General features: G+C 38.7%; 1 protein-coding gene across 1 annotated transcript in view; it reads right to left on the reverse strand.

Annotated features, from left to right (window-relative positions):
* The window catches only part of TRIM35 (tripartite motif containing 35), a 37,998-nt gene extending 18,299 nt beyond the window's left edge, over positions 1-19,699 (reverse strand). The window contains exons 1-2 of the mRNA XM_031951456.1: positions 19,223-19,699; positions 5,959-6,054 (exon numbers count right to left, since the gene is read on the reverse strand). Of these exons, the coding sequence (XP_031807316.1) occupies positions 5,959-6,054; positions 19,223-19,648 (522 nt within the window). The 5' untranslated portion in view covers positions 19,649-19,699. The remainder of the gene's footprint in view (positions 1-5,958; positions 6,055-19,222) is intronic.
* Between the last annotated feature and the right edge of the window lie 1,355 nt (positions 19,700-21,054).

Below are 21,054 nucleotides of genomic sequence, written 5' to 3' on the forward strand. Positions count from 1 at the left end.
GGAGAGAGAGAAGGAGTTTGGGAGAAAGAGGGTTAAGGAAAAGGAGATGGAGAGAGATAGAGAGAGAGAGACAGAGGGAAAAAAACAGAGAAAAAGACAGAGAGACAAAGAGAAACAGAGAGAGAGATTTGCTGGGTATGTAGACTGTAGAAACTCAGAATTAGATGACATACCTCTGAGGTTCATTAGTCTAAGGAGTATGAGACCCCATCCTACAACATTCCTGACAAGTGGTCACCCAGTCTCTTCTTAAAGTTCAAGGAGGGAAAATGGAACATAGTAAAGGGATTATGGGAACTGGAGTCAGGAAGATCTGGTTTAAAACTAGCCTTTGAACTATGGAGACTGAATCAAAGCATAGTATTTTCACCTTTTTGCTATTGTTTTGTTTTTATGTTCTTTCTTGTATTTTTTTTTCCCCTTTTGATCTGATTTTTCTTGAGCAGCACCATGAATATGGAAATATATTTAGAAGAATTGTACATGTTTAACCTATATCAGATTGCTTGCTGTCTTGGGGAGGGGGGCAGGGAGCAAGGAAGGAGAAAAAACTGGAACACCAGATTTTGCAAAGGTGAATTTGAAAACTATCTTTGCATATGTTTAGAAAAATGGAAAAAAAAAAAACTAGTCTCTGATCCTTGTTACCTGTGTGACTCTGAGCAAGCAACCTTATAGAGACTTGCAATCAATCAATCAATAAACATTTATTAAATACCTACTATATGTCAGGCAATGTGCCTAAGTGCTGGGAGCACTATTATAGCCTATAGCAATTCTAAAATCCTAGAGCAGGGAATAATTTCAGAAAGAATATTTGTTGGTCAGCATGTAAAATGGTGCCGGGCAAGTACCCTCTTGTTCAGTTTTCTCTTCTGTAAAATGGATAATTTTACCTCAAGTTCCTACTTACAAGGTTAATAGGATCATAATTATATAGAGCCGGAAGAGAACTTAGAGATCACCTAATCCAACCCCTTCATTTTATAGATGAAAAAACAGAAGTCCCCAAAAAGATCCAATGACTTACCAAAGTTGTTGTTAAAAATGTTTTTAGTTGTGTCTAACTCTGTGATTCCACTTTAATTTTTCTTGGCAGAAATACTAGAGAGGTTTGCCATTTCCTTCTTCAGCTCATTTGACAGATGAAAAAACTGAGGCAAACAGGGCTAAGTGACTTGCCCAGGGTCAAACAGTTAATATGTGTCTGAGTCCATATTTAAACTCAGGAAGATGGGTCTTTCGCACCTGTATTATATATTATCCAGATGTCAGTTATTATTTTGATCTTTCCCACTCAGTGTGTGTGTGTGGATTGTGTGTGTGTGGAAATTCTTCAGAAATGTCAGGCAGTATACAACTGTGAAAAGACTCTACAATCCCTTGGCTGGCTGTGGCAAGGTCTACCCTCATCACAGAGAAGGGGAAATCAGGGAGACAGCACTGACTTCCAGAATTTCTTAATAGCACTGTCACCATTGAGGATGCAGCCTGACAAAGCATGCTAGGATATAGGGACCTAGTTTTTGTTGCAGCCTTTCAGGGAGGCACCATAGCTGACAGGGTCAGGCGGCATTACAGTTAAGCCTCAGGACCCAATGGATCCTGATCTTTTCAGGGAGGAAACGGGGATATGGTTTTGACAGCTGATGAAATGCCCAAGTATTTCCAGGCTGCTCCTGACCTCATCAGCTTTGGTTGTTATGGCACCTCACTGTTACTCACTGTTGTAATCACAGGACGGTGCTCAGGCAGTTTCAAAATGGCTATCCATCCTAATTAAGTAGCATGGTGGAGTAGAAAAGGCACTGGGCTTCAAGTCAAGATTTGAAGAGTTCAAACCCTACTTCAGCTATGTGACCCTAGGCATACCAAATAAAATTGCTGGGGCTCAGTTTCCTCAAATGCAAAATAAAGATAATGTGGATGAAAAGAGGTATTTTGAAAATCTTTGTAATTCTTAAAGTGCTATGTAAATGTGAGCTAGTATTGTTTTTTCCTTTTTTTAGATGAATAGTATTTTATTTTTTTCCCAATAACATATAAAGATAGTTCTTAACATTCAACTTTGTAAGATTTTGAACTCCAAATTTTCTCTCTCCCTCCCTTCCTTCTCACTCCCCCGTCCAAAACAGCATGTAATCCTATATAGGTTATACATATATAATCTTGTTTATATTATATGTTATACATGTATAACATGTTTCCACATTATTCATGTTGTAAAAGAAGATTTGGAATAAAAGGGAAAAACCATAAAAAAAAAAAAACACAAAACACAAAAAAAGTGAAAATAGCATTTTTCAATCTGCATTCAAACTCCTGGTCAGAATTTTCTATTACGAGTCTTTTAGAATTGTTTTAGATCACTGTATTGCTGAAAAGAGCTATGAGAATTATAGTTGGTCACAGCATAATGTTGTTGTTACTGTGTACAATGTTCTCCTGATTCTACTCATTTCACTCAGTCAGCTATTATTATTAATCAATCAACAAGTATTAAGTGCCTATTATGTATCAGGCTTTGTGCTAAGGCTTGGAGAAGATGGTTGTTACTGTGTACAATGTTCTCTTGATTCTACTCACTTCACTCACTCAGCTATTATTATTAATCAATCAACAAGTATTAAGTGGCTATTATGAGCCAGGCATTGTGCTAAAGCTTAGAAGATATGAAGACAAAAGCTAAAATCCCTGTCTTCCAAAATCTTACATCTCATTGCGTATAACAACACATATACATATAAGCAAATATGAAGTATCTTTGATCATTTTTCTTCTCCCCTTCATTTTATAGATAAGGAAACTGCAGCAAACAGAGTGAAGTGACTTGCCAGAGTCATATAGCTAGCAAGTGTCTGAGGCTAAATTTGAACTCATGAAGATGAGTTTCTCATTACAATCCTAGTGCTCTATCCAATATATTAGCTGGCTATCCTAGATGCCCACTATTAAACAAAACCAATTTAAAAATTCTATGCCAAATAAATACAAAGTAATTTTGAAATGTACCACAAACAACATAAGGACTCAGGGTCTGACTATACATTCTATATTGGCTACCCAGTATCATTAACTGAAAGACAATGTTGCATAGTTGATAGAAGCCCAACCTTGAAACAGGAAGATCTAGATTAAAATTCTGATACGTTTTAGTTATGTGACTATGGACAAAATTACTCAATCTCTCATAGTCTCAGGCAGTTCCTCACAACCAGAGTTCTTAACCTGGGGTCCACAGATTTCAGAGATGGATCGGAAAAAAACAAAAATGAAAACATATTTTTACTTTTACTTGTAAACCTGTGTTTTATCTTATTTATTTTAAAATAGTTTTCTGAGAAGGGGAGTTTAGGCTTCACCAGACAGCTGGAGTAGAGGTAGGGATTCGTAACTTACATGAAAAAGAAAAACTATTTTAAGGATGAGATAGAAATGAGTTGCCCATTTGCATGAAGCTGAAACCTGTCTAAAGAAACCTGAATCCAGTCTGAGGTTCTTAACAAGGGAGGTCAATTAAGCTTGTCTTGTAAGAAGTGATCCTCAAGGGATGGAGCTCTTTTTACTAAAGCAATAGTTGTACCTACCGAGACATTCTGTCCAAGATTTTTGGCAATTTCATTAACATCACTCATAAGCTATCTTTGCCACAAATGAGCTGACAAGGTTACTACTAAGGCGTTCTTGAAGTGCTGCTGGTCCAGTAGCACTGAAACCCTGCCTCCTCACAACTAGCTCTTGCTGCAAGACAAAAACAGAATGATAGGGCTAAAGAGGAGTGAGTGATAGAGTATTTGTTGTGTTTATTTTGTGCCTAGTACTGTACTAAGTAACGCGAATGGGAGAAGACAACATATAAATGGGTGCTAAAAAAAGGAAGGACAAAATACCCAAGGTAAAGAGCTGGAGAAGACCAAAGAGTTAGTTAAATGAAAGTGAAATGAGCATGACTAGAACTCCTTAAAAATGGTGGTCTCCACAGAGAGCAAATAGTTGTGCTAAAAATGCTTATAGTATACTAGATCATAAGTGCAACTATAAGAGGCTTTGTTCATTTGCTGATAATGGATTGCCGAGAAACAGTAATATTTTGGTGCATAACAATTAGGAAGGAGCTGGCTTTTTTTTTTTTTTTAAAGTAAAGGAAGGTCTAGAATGTACTCTTCATCATCATCATCATCTACATATTTAAGTAACACTTAATAAGCATAGGCACTATGTTAAGTGCCTTACAAATATTATTTCATTTGATCTTTACAATAACCCTGGGACATAGGTGCTATTATTTTTCTTCCCATTTTATAAATGAGGAAACTGAGGCAAACAGGTTAAGTGACATGACAGGTCCTCATGACAGGCAGGATCACATAGCTATTGTCACTTAACTATAACAACAACCACAATCTCAACCAATTGTTACTTATAAGGACTTGAAATTCTGATACAAGGTAGCCAGAAAAAAATTTTAATAGAAAATGTTGTTACAATTCTGAAGGGCTTATGATTAAAAAATGCTAATTCGTCTTCAGAAAAAGAACTGGTAGAATTCTGAATGCAGATTGAAGCATACTATTTTTAATTTTCTTTATGGGGGGGATTGGACTATTTTCTTTTGCAACATGGCCAATATGGAAATATGTAACACATTTACATAATTACATATGTATAATCTATAGCAAATTACTTATCTTCTCAAGGAAGGGGAAGGGGAGGGAGGAAGAGAATTTGGAACTCAAAACTTAAAAAACAAATGTTAAAAATTATCTTTACATATAATTGAGAAAAAAATAAAATTAAAAAGAAACTGTTCTTAAAGTGCCTATAACCCTCAACTTAAGACAGAACAGAACATTTTGAACAAAACTGAAACAGATTTTGAAAAAAAAGTTCAAACTGGCTTTTTCATTAGTCATAAGTCAGTGGCCCACAGTGTGGTATACAGACAGCAAACAAGTCCATCTCTGAATTGGGTAATCAAATATCAAAAAGGGCCTGCCCTGCAATATTTTATAAAGGTTAGTAAAGAGAAAATTAGAGGAGCTCAGGCAGGTAGCTAGGGAGAGTGTTAGCAGCCCTATGAAATTCAGTGCAGGAACAGAGCACATTCTATATCCCACATCTATTCATCCAGTGCTACGGCCAACTTAGCTTCCATCTAGTCCCTACTGATTTATGGCTAGCTCACAAAAATATAAGATAAGAAATCTGAAGATAATGGGCCAAATCATACTAATCTTTAACACCAACCAAGGAAACCTTCCAGAAAATAATTCAAGGTAATGTAATAGTAAGTATTTATAAAACGACTAGTTTGTGCAAGGCACTATGCTAAGGCGTTTGAGTATTCAAAACCATAAAAAAGTCCTTTCAGCAGACACATTTAAAAAAAACCCGAAAGACTTACATGAACTGATGCAAAATGAAGTGAGAGTACAATGCATTAGGAAGATTCTTTGAGTAGCCAAATTAAGGAGAATTATAGAGGGGATAGACAAGATGCAGGAAGAGCAGTTAGAACACTATGGCAATAAACAAGAAGGGAAGAGATGAGCATCTGAACAAGGATGGTTAAATCAATAGTTGAAAAGAAATAGCCCAAAGTCATAGTTCTGATGTACCAAATTCCATATTCAGTCATTTCATTCAACAAATATGTACACTGTATTGATTCTCCTTCCCTCCTCTCATTTTGTCCTTCTAGCTCTGACAGAGACCTTAGGACTTTTAAAACAGAAGAATGCAGAGGGAGAAGATATGGGGTCCCTGTAAAAAAAAAAAAAACCCAAACAAAAAACACACTATGTTAAGGCCAGGCAAAATTATGGCTCTCTTTTTTATGTTATTAGCTAGGATCCATATTTAGTGCATACCTACCTCCTGTACCTACCATCCTGCTTCTCCCCTTTGTCTTATGTCCTAAGAAGATACTCTGCATAGCTTTCCCAATGGGATACTCACCTGATTATGCCTGACAATGGCCTCATAAGAACGACGCATGGCTCGGAAAGCTTTGACCTTCTCCCGAAGACAATGCTCCATATTCCTGCACTTTGCCTGAATGATAAGGAAGATAGGAAAAAAGAAAGACAAAAGTTAGATTTGTTCACCTTTGCCAATCTTTCATTCTCTTGGGTCCTCATAATAAGCAGTTAGCCAATGATATTTCTATCATCCCTTATAATTAACAAATTAGTAACTCACCTTGATCTATTATCTTAAAGTTTACAAAGTGGTCTCCTCACAACAATTTTGTGAAGCAAGCAGTGTAAATGTTACTATTCTCATCTGACCAAGATGGAAACTGAGGAATAGAGAATTAAGTGACATATCTAGAGTAATAGAGCCTAACACACATAATAAATGCTAATCAATCAACAAGCATTTATTTAGTACCTACTATGTACCAGGCTAGGAATACATATACAAAAAAGGAAACCATTCCTTATCTCATAGGTTCTATTGGAGGGGGCAGGGGAGCAATTTTATATATATATATATATATATATATATATATATATATATATGATATGTAGTATATATATATATATACAGAATAGATATAAAAATCAATATACATAAGGCTGATATATAAATATATAAAAATACCAATATGTACAACATAGACAAGGGAGGGAGAGCATTAACAATTGGGGAGGTCAGGAAAGGTTTCAAGTAGAAGGTGGTAGTACTTGGCCTGTATCTTAAAGTCGGAGAGTGATTCCATGAGGCAGAGGTGAGGAGGTAGTATATTCCAGGCATGGAACACAGACAATGCATAAATATAGAGCTAGGAGATTTTGAATGTCATGTACTTAGAGAATTAAGAAAAGATCTTTTGGACTAATGATAGAATAATATCTATTCTCCATAGGGGAGGGAAAATAATATACAATGAAGTTGGAGAGAATGGTTAGGAGTCAGAATCGGGATTAGAATTCACATCTTTTGAATCCAAGCCCAGTATTCTTTCTACCAGTGACTCTGAGGAAGTCACTTAATCTTTTTCTACCTCAGATTCCTCAACTGTAAAATAGTACCTACCTCACAGGGTTGCTGAGAATCAACTGAGAGATCTTAGCACAATGCCTGGCATATAGTAGTCACTTAATAAATGCATGTTCTCTTTTCTGATCCTACTACCTTACTACATTACCACATAATAACATTTATATCTAGAAAACCATTTAAAAGTTTTTGAATCATAGAATTTGAGAACTGAAAAGTGTCTCAGAAATCATCTAGCCCAATGTCTTAATTTTACCAATGAGAAAGCTGAATCTTTAAGAGGTAAGTTGACTTGTCCAAGGTCTCATATAACTAGATCATGACAGATCTAGATCTAGAATTAAAGTCTTTCGCTTCTTCATTCAGAATTCTACTATGCCATGGATTCAACAAATATGAAATAACTTTTACTATCAGTGTGCCCTTGGACAAGGCATTTTCCTTTCCTTCTATGTAACATGAGGGGGTTAGAGGAGGTTGTCTCTGACTTCCCATTTAGCTTGACATCTTTGATCCCATAACATAAAATCATCAAAATTGTTTTCCTGTTTTGATCATTAAAATGAAAATCCACTGCACCATGTAGTAGAGAGGGAATACATTTCACTGTGTAATTTTAAATGAAAAATATTTGTTATATATGCTGCTTATATACAATAATAATATTTTATTATAGCTATGCAACATTGCATACAATATTATTGTATTGAAATTATTATTGTATATACACTATTATTATTGTATTGTATTATAGTCATTTGATCCATCAGACATATTTGTTGAGTTACTTAGAGACAATAATAATAGCCTTTGTATAGGATGATTTCTAGAGTTCTTTGGATATGGAATCTCTGGATCCTGTTAGTCAATAAGGAACAAGGAAAGGCATCTGCACGTAATGAGGTAAATGTTTCATTGGGTATTTATATTTATGCCCTTTGCTGTAAGTGCATTTGAAAGCAGAATGAAAGATTAATTTATCTCAAAACTTAGAAAATTGGTGGCCCCAAAGAAGAGATATAAATAAAAATGTTGCCTCATCTTTGAAGAAACAGGGGGTGATAACTATAAGTTTTTTTTTTTGTTTGTTTTGTTTTTTATGTCAGCCAGCCAAAGAATTTACCACACACCTACTATATAATGGGCACTGAGCTAAGAACTCAGGATTCAAATAAAAGTTCCCCTTCTCAATAAAAGTCTTTTCTCTCAAAAAACATATAATCTAGTAAGGAGAACAATCAGAATGTGCTAGAGCAAATTTGGACCTGAGTCAACTGTTAAATTTTTCAATGTGGGCATTTATATATCTTAATTCAGCAAATCAGGACTTGAGCTATTATTTTGTTGATTATCTGGACTTAAGAAAGTGATAGAGAAAATGTTAATAATGTCATTCAAATTAAAAGTGTGTCATCAGCACATTTTTCAAAGCTAGTTATTTCAACAACTAGCTGTTGACAACCTATTGATGTCAAACAACTCTGTAAAAATAAGATATGTGACATAGAAAATAAATTTGGGCAAGTTTCAGAAGTAAGGCATTGGGACTGAAAGTTTTCCGGCAGAAATTAAGACTTTAACTGAGGCTTACTGGGGGAGCTAGGAAGAAAAAAATGAAGAGGGGGAATATTCTAGGGATGAGAACTAGTGAAATGTTCCAAGTCAGGAAACTGTTTATTCTAGCAGTAAGGAGGCTATTGTCACTAGATTACAGAGTATGTAGAGGGCAGGAAGGTGTATGAAATCTGGAAAGATAGGAAGAAGCTAGATTATGAAGAGCTTTAAAAACTCAATGAAGGATTTTATATTTGATCTTGAAGATAACAAGGAGCCACCAGGTAAGTGATAGGGTCAGATCGTGTGTTTTCAGAAGATTGCTTTGGCAGCTGAGTAGATAGATTGAAGTGGAGGAAATACTTGGTTAATCTTTCTCAACTTTTTTCTTCCTCTTTAAAAATGTTTTTATTATAACAGATGATCCTTGGAAGGGGAGTGTGGAAGGACATAATGGGGAATATGGGTGATATAAAGCAAAAGAGAACTTTTTTTTTTAAATAAGAAAATTGGGTATTTTATTCTAGATATTCTATTTAATGAAAATTCAGATTTCCAGGTCTCACTGGCTAATTAAATTACTATCTGTCTTCATCTGCCTTTTCATTTTCTCATTTCATATTTGTATAGTAGACATGTGGTGTTAAACTTGGTAATATAATATGCTATATCTTTAAAATTGACTAGATAAAAATATTTTACTTCTGTTAAGTTTTGGCGGCCACTTCCAATTTCTGTGATTTTCAATTCTCAGAGCTCTGGATCCCATATAATATTATATGTACATGCCTTTTAAAAAATGGGTGTGAGGCTGATCGTGACAGCACATTATTGTAAGTTGAGCTATCAGAGAAGACTAAGACTGATGGACTCCTGGAGTCTGGGAGTTCCTATTTCCAAAAAGGCTAAAGCTAATCAAAGTTAACACTCAATCTAACACCAATATGATAAGCCCCCAGGAGCAAGGGCTATTAGACTGCTTAAGAAAGCAACTGGTTTAGGTCAGAAAAACAAAGTAGGTTAAGCCTCTCTACTTATCAAATTGGCATTGCCCCCATGAATGGCTGCTGTACTGCCAGCCCAGGCAAAACAGGGAGACGCACTCTCAAAAAAACTGTGTTATCAGCAACAGCAAGATTATAGAATGGTCAATTTTGATTGATATGAGATGATTCAGGCCAGTTTCAATGGCCTTGTGATGAAGAAAATCATCTGCACGCAGAGAGAGGACAGTAGGAACTGAATGTGGACCACAACATAGTATTTTCACTCTTTGTTGTTATTTGCATTTTGTTTTCTTTCTCATTTTTTTCCTTTTTGATCTGATTTTTCTTGTGCAGCATATTTGTAGAAATATGTATAGAAGAATTGCATATATTTAATATATATTGGATCACTTGACTTCTAGGAGAGGGAGTGGGAAGAAGGAAGGGAAAAAATTAGGACACAAGGTTTTGGAAGGGTGAATGTTGAAAATTATCCATGTATACATTTTGAAAATAAAGTTTTAATTTTTTAAAAACTGTGTTATACTGGTTACTAGACTTAACGATGCAGGGAATCAAAATGCCCAAGGGACATGGAAGGATTAAGAAGTTGATACTGTATTACCAAAGATGATTGGTGTGTAAGAAGTGGCATATTTCATGCATGATCAGGAAAGGAAGGGCATCTGTCATGTAATGAGAGAAGATAACATGGGAACACCCCTGAGCCCTTCACTGATAATCCTGAGTATTAAAAGGCTTATGGGAAGATCTCTGGCACATTGAGCAGATCCCCTGAGAAGGATTTACGAGAGGACAGAGATAAGAATAATAAAAGATAAAAGAATGGATAAATTGGGGCCACTAAAGGGAAAATCTGAATCATGACCATGGACCCATTTTAAAATTCTAAAATAAAGGCCCAGAACTTGGCACATAGTAGGTTTTTCATAAATCCTTAGTGAATGACTGACTAAATGCTGAAGACAAAAGTATACCTGGATTTCAGCAAAAGTATATGAAAAAGTTCCTCATGAGAACCTTGTACAGAAGTACAGACTATCTGCCTGCCTGCCAAAGATGAGATAGATAGACAGGATTCTTGCATCAGATAAGAGCTTGAAATAATGATTCCCTGAGTTGAGAAATGTATTTCAAAGGTTAAGGCTATTTGACAGTGTAATACATAAAAATACAACACCAAAGGACATCAGCATTAAATAAATGGCTTGCTAAATGGTCAGGGCTGTTCCCTTGAACATATGTACCACATAAGATTTTTCTTTTAATAGCATTTAGGCATGGAGGGACAGCTAGGTGGCACAAGGGATACAGTGCCAGGTCTTCATTCAGGAAGAGCTGACTTTAAATCTGGCCTCAGACATTTATTAGTTGTATGACTCTGGGTAACTCACTTAACCCTGTTTACCTCCATTTCCTTATTTGTAAAATGATCGCAAGAAGGACATGGCAAATCATTCCAGCTTCTTTGCCAAGAAAATCCAAATGGGGTAATGAAAAGTTGAATACAAGTGAAATGACTAAACAACAAAAATTAATAAGCAGTGGGCCTTTCAATTACATTTCCAAAGTAGCACTAATATGGACCATCAACTAGAATGTGGATATATTCGTGTTATTGAGAAGTAATTTGGTAAGATGGGATCCTACCATTTTAACGCCTATCTGGTGCTTTGTAGATCACATAGGGTTCATGGAAATAAAACATTGGCCTGTTATACACCTCAACCAGGAGGGTCCCAAGCTAGGATCACCTATGACTCTCAACCTTGTCAATGAGTTTGGTTCCTGAAGTCAACCCATAAGAGCTGGCTCCACGAAGTTGTCCTAAAGTAGTCTATGACATTATATCAATTCTATGTTCAAATTTTTTCCCATAATGGACCTACATGGTCTTCTGCTTCCAAAAATCTCTTGATGAGACCAGGGCCCTGATTTCTAAGGTCTTTCTCTAGATTAATTTGGACATCATTTTTTCTATAGTCTCTAAACCCTGCTCCTCTTCATGGTATATAGCTTGCTGACCTAAGTGACAAACAATAATAATATGTTTATGTTAGAAGGGCAGCTAGTTGGTACCATAGTGCACAGTGTGGGGCCTGGAGTCAGGAAGACTCATCTTCATGAGTTCAAATCTGGTCTCAGATACTAACAGGGTGATCCTGGGCAAGTCACTTAACCCTATCTGCCTCAGTTTCCACATCTGGAGAAGGAATTGACAAAATCACTCTGGTATCTTTGCCAAGAATACCCCAAAGGATCACAAAGAGTTGAACATGACTGAAAAGTAACAGGATAACAATCCAGGTGTGCATACAGCTGATATCTTCCTATAAATTCGTCCTGGATTATTGTTATTCCAAAGCACTCTGTCTGTTTTTATCTCTCCCTCTCTCACGTTCTGTGTGTCTCTCCCTCTTTCTATGTATGTATATATACATAAATGTATATATATATATACACACAAACGTACATGTATATACAAACACACATATATACCCCAAGACCCTATCATTGTTAAGGTGCTTGAAAACAATTCATTTAATGAAATGTTTCAATGATGAGAACAGCTCAGTTATCAAGTTCTCCAACAGAACTCATTCACATATATTCTCTCTCCAACTGTGTAGCTATCTACTCCTTCCTGCAGATCTTGACCTTTTTCTCCCATAAAAAACAAGATGCACTACTGTAACTGGTAGGTTCTGTGGTTATTCCCATTGTACAGATGAGGGGACTGAGATTAAGAGAGGTAAATTTGCTTGTCCAAGGTCATCCAGCTAATAAGTGTCTGAGGCAGGATTTGAAGTCAGGTATTCCTAACTCTATGTGTGGTGCTCTAACCACTTTTCAACACCACCTCCCACCCCTGTTTTTCACTTTTCCACATTACTCTTCTATGAGTTCCTATTTGACTTTGCACAGTTTTTTAAATAATTTAGGCTTTAACAATTGGGATTTAAATACTAATTCCTAATTCATAGTCACACTCTAGCTCTCTAAAATTTAAAGATTTAAAGTTAAAAAAAAAAAAAAGAAGAAGAAGAAAATAATAAAAGTCTCAGCCTTTTTCCATGTCTTCTGGAAGGATGTTTCCAACCTCCTCTAGGAGTCAACATTTTCCTTTATTCTTCTCAGGCCCAATGAATTCATTCTCCCATAATTTCCTTTTATATCATTTGCCCACAGTGATTTTTCACCTCATACTCTGCTATTGTGATTTTAGCATGAAATATGTCTTTTTTCGACCAATCTGACATACCATCATTAAGTCATGCTTTTTTTTTTTTTCAGACGTGGTTATGAGTTGTGCTAAGTTGAGTCAGACAATACCACCAGCCACAGAGCTGAAAAGGTCCTTAGAGATATGACATCAAAGTCTAAATCCCCCTAGTCCCAAGCAGGAAGTGACTCATACAAAGCCATATTGCCAGTTAGTGACTGACCCTAAAAAAATCAGTGAGCTTTTAGGGGTGTCAATTTTTCTTTTGCTGAAAAACAAAGGTTGAATTGGATGATCTCCTTTGTGGTGAAGGGCAGGTATCACTACACAAAAAGAGGGGTGGCACTGACCAGGTCTGGGTTCAGTCTGGCTCTGCCACTTCTTAGTTATCAGATATTGGACCAATTCTTCAGGCTGTTTGGGCCTTTGTTCTCATGTATAAGATGATCTGGACTGTGCAGTCTCTAAAATCTCTGCTTTCCCTCCCTATCTTTAGTTTTATCTCACTCTGGTCCATGCTCTACACAGCTACCAAAGTAATAGTCTTAAGACTCAAGTTTGATCATGGTACTTCTCTTGGACCAAATATAAATTTTCCTGTTTGGCTTTTGTGATGCCCTTAATCATCCACCCTACCTTTCCAAGCTTAGTCAATGAATAAGCAATTATTAAGCACCTACTATGTACCAAGCAGTAGGGTTCCAAAAAAAGGCAAAAGAATTCCCTATCAAGGAAGTCACATTCTAATGAAGGAGACAATGTGCAAACTATATAAAAACAAGCTATGTACAGGATAAATGGGAAAAATTAACAGAAGGAAGGCACTAGAATTAAGAGGGATTGGGAAAGGCTTCCTGGAGAAAGTGGGATTTTATCTGGGACTTGAAGGAAATAGGCAGAAATGAAGAGGAAGAATATTTCAGGCATAAAAGACAACCAGGGAAAATTGCTAGAGCAGAAAAACAAAGTGGCTTTTTGGAGGAATAAAAAGGTCAGTGTTACTGGATCAAAGAATGCATGGGGGTGGGAGGATGTAAGGTATGAGAAGACTGGAAGGGGTAGGCTACGGAGCTAGGTTTTGAAGGTTTTTGAATGCCAAATAGAGGATTTTATATTTGATCCTAGAGATGACAGTGAGTCACTGGAATTTTCTGAGTACAGGGTGACATGATCAAACCTATACTTTAATAAGATTAATTTAACAGAGGAATGGAAGATGGAATAGAGTGGAGACAGACTTGAGCCTTGGGAGATCAATTATCTGGTTATTACCATAATACAAGAATGAGGTGATAAGAGTCTGCACCAGAGTAATGACAGTGTCAGGGGAAAGAAGGACCACATCTCATAGCATCTTTAGCCCTTTTCAAAGTTCAGTCCAAATACTAATTCCTAAATGAAGTTTTCCTGACCGTCACAGACTCTCTGCAAAATTATCTTTATTTCTTAAGGGGTTGCTAAGTGGTGAAGTAGATAAAAGTGCTGGGCCTGGAGTCAGGAAGAATCATGTTACTGAGTTCAAATCCAGCTTCAGACACTTAGTAGTTGTATGTTATAAGCCAGAACTTGAAACAAGGTGTTAACTCAATGGAATTGATAGAAACAATGCTTATGTTTACACCTTTGAGAGTTCACACATTAGCTCACAAGTTTGCGAGATTCACAAATCAGGATTCAGTATGATATTCACAAGTTTATACCTCCCACAATCCTACTCTCTCAGAGGAGGAGTCAACTTTTGGGTTCACATCTTTAAGAGATCATATATAAGAAGCTCTTAGAGCTTCTTTCAGAAGTCAGTTGAGGAGACTGAGAAAGCAGGAGTCAGTGGAGAAGTCAGTTGAGGAGATTGAGAAGCTAGAGACTGCAGTCGGGCAGAACTGGGGATTCGGAAGAAGAAAGGCTGAAGCTGGCAGAGGCAGAGGCAAAGGCAAAGGACTAGCAACAAGAGCTGTTGGAACCAAGGAAAGCTAACTGGTCTATTTTGGAAGAGACCATAAAGGACTGTACTTTAATCCCTGGCTGCGTTTGAGGTGATTATTACTCTGAACCAAAACTAAGGCTGCCTCCAGAAAACCTCCCAAAAGTTGATGATGAGTTAGATATGACTGAAAATTGATATATTTAAATATTATATGAATCTGTGTACATTATTGACTTCCCCTAATGGAATGTGAACTCCTTGAGGACAAGTTATACAGCATTTTGTATGTTGAGGACTTTTCATAGTGATTGATTCCTTCAAGCACTAACATTCTAAGATCCTAATGCTAAAATAGGTAGAGTAGCCTTTTTTTTTTTCCATCCTAGGAAATCATAATTGCAGAGTTTACTTTTCCTTCATAGATTGGCACTTCTACCATTTTGAAATTTTCTTCTCAGTCTTCTGAGATGAGCTTTCCCCAGACTGCTCTATTATTTAAACTTCCTTCCTTAAGACATTTTATTGCCATTTCTATTTTTCTGAGTTCCTGACATTTGTATATATAATTATCTTGGCTATTCCTGACCTTGTCTGCTGTATTTTACTGAATTCTGGGTGAGACTCTTCTCCTTTCCTTATTTAGCCACTGCCACTCCCCTCCAAAGTTTTCATACTCACCTACACATCCTCTTACATAATTGCTTTCTAATCTTGAGATTTTCTCAGGAAGTAGTTTGCATGTATTGATAAATAATACCTAGGGCACAAGCTCTTGAATAAGAGGAAGCATGCAATAGTGGGAAATGCATTGATTTGTAGTCAGAGAACCTGAGTTTCAGTCCTGCTCCTGTCATTTACCAGTTGTGTGATCTTGGGTTACTCATTTAACCAGTCTCAGTTTCCTCTTCTGTAAAATGATAGAGCTATATTAAAGGCCTCTTCTAGCTCGTTCAGATCCTGAACTCTTTAGACATAGCAATTGGTAGTCAGTCAATAACATTTATTAAGCATCACTGCCAAGCACTATGCTCATGCCTACCATGTGTCTCTCCATTGCTTTTGGTCAAACAAGCTGTCATTATTGTTTAGTCATATCTGATTCTTCCTGAAGCTATTTCAGGTTTTATTGGCAAAGATATTGGAGTGATTTTGCCATTTCCTTCCCCACCTCATTGGACACATGAGGAAACTGAGGCAAATGGGATTAAGTGATTTGCCCAGGGTCACACAACTAGTGTCTGAGGGTAGATTTGAGCTCAGGAAGATAGATGAGTCTTCTTGACTTCCAGCTCTCTATTCATTTTACTGCCTAGATGTCTCCAATAAGCTTATATGCCAGGCCTTTGTAATAAGTACAGGGGAGACAAAGAAAGGAAAGAGAATCCCTGCCCCTAAGGAGCTCATGAACAATGGGGGAGGTAATACGGAAATGACAACATACAAACAGACAAGCTAATATACAGGATCAGAGATATTCAACTAAGGGAAGGTACTACCATTAAGGAGATCAGGAAAGGCCCCTACATAGCACAGTATTTGAAGATAACTTTCTGCCATGAAGGTTACCCTCTAATATCTCCTTCTGTTCCTATCAATCTACTATATTGGCTGGGTTCTACACAAACCTGCTTTTCTGAATATCTTCTTCTCCACTCCCTATCTAAAATGGAATATAAGCTTCCTGAAGACAAAAACTGGTTTGTTTTTATTCTTGTATCCCCAGCACTTAGTAAATACTTATCATATAGCTCATTGGATTGAAATAATATCGACTATATGGATGCTGGGGGAATCACCCAATATGTAAGAGCACAAATTTAGAGCTGGAAGCTAACTTAGTTGACCCCCTTTCATTTTACATTGGAGGAAACTGAGACCAGGGGAGGTGAAAGGCCTTGCTACCCAAAACCCCACAGGTACTAAGCCAAAGAAGCAGAAATTAAGCCCAAGTTCTCCAAATCAGAGCCACAACCAGTCCTCCTTTTATACTTGAATATCTGAGATTTTCTCAAGGAAAAGGGTTAAAAATGAGCAGAGACTTAGTTTCCAGGTCCTTGATGTTACTAGATGAAATGGATGAGGTAAATCCCAAGCACTAGTATTGCATGGACCTAGGAGTAAAGAGGCAGCAAGAGCTCTGGATTTGGAATCAGAGGAACTAGGTTCTGAATCTAGGCTCAGCTGTGTGACTGGGCAAACTGCTTAACTTCTCTGGGCCTTAGTTCTCTCATCTGTAAAATAAGGGGACTGGACTAGATAGTTTCCATGGTTCCCTCTAGCTCTACATATGACTTATTATGTGTAAGAGACATGTATTTGAAGGTCAATTTACTGGGATCATAGATTCAGAGCTACATATAATATTGGAAGTCACCTATACCTACACTTCATTGACTTTGCTGAATCACATCACCTTTGATGCAGCCATCATTAGCCTCATCCCCCTCCCAAATGAACCTTGGATTCTTAGCATGAAACCACCAGGGGCTCAGAAAGACAATTTTCTGGCCTTCAATTCCCAGTCATGATTTGAGTATCACTTCCTACCCACCTCCTTCAGACTCCCATTTGCATGTGTAGTCTTGCCCTATTAGAATGTAATTACCCTGAGGGTAGGGTGCATCTTACTTTCATTTATTAATAAATGTGGCTTAGCTCAGCTCCAGGCACAAAGAGTTTAACAGAAGTTTTCTTTCTTTTGTTCAGAAATCTTTCAAGGCCTGATTGCTGCTGAGGAAGTGAAGGTTGATCCTTGGTTGGTAAGCTTTTGCCATAATATCTATGCTTCAGAAAAACATATAAGGCTCCCATTCTTTTAGAATATCTTAACAAGGAAGTTCTAGTTATCCATGTATGAACAGCAGATTGTTCTCTTCCAAGCTCTAAGAAAACTGGGTCACTTTGTCTATAGAACTGATCATTGATAAAGAAACTTCCCAAATTCCACTGACTCACTGATGAATGCAGGAAAGATTTATTTCACATTCTTGCAAGAATGGGTACCTAGGTTAGTAGACACACCAATAAATACTTTCTTAATATCAGCATCAATTCCCTCATTTATAGAAGAAACCATAGTTGACTACATGGATGCTAGGGAATTCATCCAATATGTAAGAGTATAGATTTAGAGCTGGAAAGTACCTAGGCATGCATCTAGTTCACAGGTGGCAGAGAAAGGTTCTAAATCTAAGTCCTTTCACGCCAGATCCAATGTGCCACACATTGAATTTTTCTGCAACTTGTTCTCCTCCAAAGAAAATGAAGAAAGCATTCTCTCCCAAGACCATGCCCTGGGTAACTTAACTCACAGTTTTAGAACAATGACCCTGCATCTGTAATACTCCAGTTGACAAAACAGTCAGTATGAATGCACATGATCCACTGTATCTTCTCAATCCCAGACCCTTCATTGTGCTTCACATCCCATTTGATTGCCTAACACTTAATTCCCTATGACTGGCTTCCCATCAATGTTTTTCTCTTCTTATTTTGGCAACAGTAAGCAAATCACTACCATTGCTTCTAGAATGTCTCAAGTGATTTTTCTAGGGCTCGACTCCATAACCCCTAGGACATTCTAACCATTCTTCCTCAGATCACTACGGCTGAAAATGTTTTGGCTTCTAGATATCTTGTATTCATATTATATAGACATAGTTTGTTTGCAGGTTGTCTTCCTCCTTAGGCTGTGATCTACCTGTGTGAGAAAGGACTGTTTCTGCCTGATCTTTGACTCATCAGGCATGCTCCTGAAATGAGGACAGATTTGGGTAGCCCTAGAGTGGCATTTGCTGCAGGCCCTTTGCTCAGCATCTTTCATAATTTGTGAGTTCTATCTAGGTTTAGAGATGGTGAGTACCAAAAAAAATGGCAGAAGTTGACATCACATCTCTTGCCCAGCCAAGGGATTTAATTTAAATGTTATAAGCAATTCTTTCCTTCTCTTTCTTCTCCTTCCAAATACAGAAAAATCTAAGACCTGGGCATTAGAAGGGAGCAGACATTGAAGTTTTCTAATCCATCTCTCTGATTTTACAGATTAGGAAACTAAGGTGCAAAGCAGGAAAGAGATTAGCCCCAATTGGAAAGACAGTATTAAGCAGAAGAGCCTTCGGACACCAAATCCTGTTCTTTTTCTAATGAAAGACTGAGGGGACCGGGAAAGGTTTCCCGAGGAACCTCTGAGAGTCCCTAATAACGGTGAAATTTCCAGGTTCATCCCTTGCGCGCTTTCGGCCTGGGAGGGTAGGAAGGGATGCGGTCAGCAGAGCGGGAATAGAGAGTTAGGCAGGGGGTGGGGCCAAGCTGGGCCGGGCCAAATTCAAGCCCAAGCTCAGGGGAACTCCAGACTTGCGAGCAGCAGCAGGGGGCCCAGCCCAGGCTCCTAGGACAGCCCAGGCGCGGGGTTTTAAGCGCGCGGAGCGGCCTCCCCGAGTGCGCCCACTCCAGTCCTCCACCCACGTGGCCGAAGTCCCTGCTGGTAGCCCGGCGGACTGCTCCCCTCACCCGGTAGTCGCGGGCCGTGCCCTGCACAGGCTGCACGCGGTGGCCCTGGTGCCGCGGGTGGCCCTGGCACGAGCCGCATAGCAGCTCCTTGTCGTCCAAGCAGAAAAGGCTGAGCTGGCCGTGGTGCAGGCGGCAGAAATGGGGACCCCGCTGGCGGGCCGGGCAGGCCTCCTCGCGCAGCAGCTTCTCCACCAGGTTGTTGAGCGTGTGGTTGGTGCGTAACCCTGCCGGGGACGCCCGCTCCTTGCACACAGGGCAGGCGGGCGCGTCCTGCAGCTCCCAACAGCGGCCCACGCAGCCCCGGCAGAAGTTGTGGCCGCAGCGCAGAGTCACCGCGTCGCGGAACGGGTCGTAGCAGATGGCGCAGAGCAGCTCCTCCTTGAAGGAGGGCGATAGCCCAGCGGACTCGCCCGGTCCCGGCTCCATGCCGCTGCCCCTGGTCTGACGCGCGGCCCTTTGCTCCCAAACTTTACAAAGTGTCTGTGGCCCCTCCCAACGGGTGACTCAGCCGTGGGTCTACCCCACCCCACACCACCCCACGTACTGCTCTGAGTGACACCGCAATTGGCCAACCACTGTGGGGACGGTTTGCCCATTTTCCGTCAGCCTTGCTTCTCTTAAAGCCACTGCTTTCTAGGCGGGGCTGAAAGGTGTCTTAAGGGGGATGGGTACGGCTTGGCACCTCCATTCCTATAGTACCCACCCACCCTCACCCCTACGCGTTCAAAGAGCTGTTCAGCTCCCAGTTTCTTAAACTGTGGGTGGAGACCTCATAGGGTTCTCCTAACTGAATGTGGGGGTTATGAAATTATGATTATTAGTAAATATTTAATTTGTATGCCTATTTTATATATCTACATGCGGAGGATCACATAAAAATTTGTCAGGTGAAAAGGGGTCCCCAAGAGGAAAACCTTTAAGAAGCCCCGTCTAGCTGAGCTGAAATGCAGAGATACTCCCCACCTCTTTTGAAAAAAAATCTCTTTGCACTACTATAATCCAGTTTCCCACCTGGGATCATCAAGTGAGTGTCTGGAAACCCCCTCTCCTCACTCTTCATCTCCATTCCCACTACAAGGGCCAGAGCATTAAGGGCCTGGGTCTGAGATGCCAGAGCTAAAAACATATGTCTTGATTCTGAATCTATTCTTAATTCATCAGAAGCAGGGTACTCCCTCTATCGGTGAAGAATGCAAAACCACCCCTGCCCTTTACTTTGTTTCTGCTTTTCAGAACGTTTTTATGACTATCACCTCCTATTCTCATTTTGCAGAGGAAAATGGGAATACAGTACAATGAAACTGGAGCAGCTAATGGGTCCAACTGGGGAGGAGTTGGGAAATGATGAAAATATATAGATATAGAGAAAGCATGGCATGGATTTGGACTGGATGAAATATTTGTTTGTACCTCTCTAAACACAGTTAGAAAGGCAGCTTGATAATGAAAGGGAATATCTAGGTTCAATCCTGACAAATGACAATATAGTCCCTGCCTCTATCCGATCAGTGGAGGAAAATTCCACATTGGAAGTTCTCTGCACACTTGAAATCGTAGAGGAAAAAAACACCCCAAATCATTTTATTTTGTATAAAAGTTTATCAGAGGAAGTGCATCTGATAATCAAAGTGGAAATCCTAGTTCAATCAAAAGGGGGCCAAAAAAGTTATCTCCATTTAGGACTAGATTGTAGATTAAAGGAACAGAAAAAAGCTAATATCTGGGAGTACTCAGGATTCTATCTGAGTCAACATCTGTATTGTTGGCACAGTATTCAAGTGTCTGTAAAACTGAAGTAAGCTGCCCAAACAATGTGAACTCGCAATGATGGG

This window comes from Sarcophilus harrisii, chromosome 2 (assembly GCF_902635505.1).
Source record: "Sarcophilus harrisii chromosome 2, mSarHar1.11, whole genome shotgun sequence".
Classification (NCBI taxonomy): domain Eukaryota; kingdom Metazoa; phylum Chordata; class Mammalia; order Dasyuromorphia; family Dasyuridae; genus Sarcophilus; species Sarcophilus harrisii.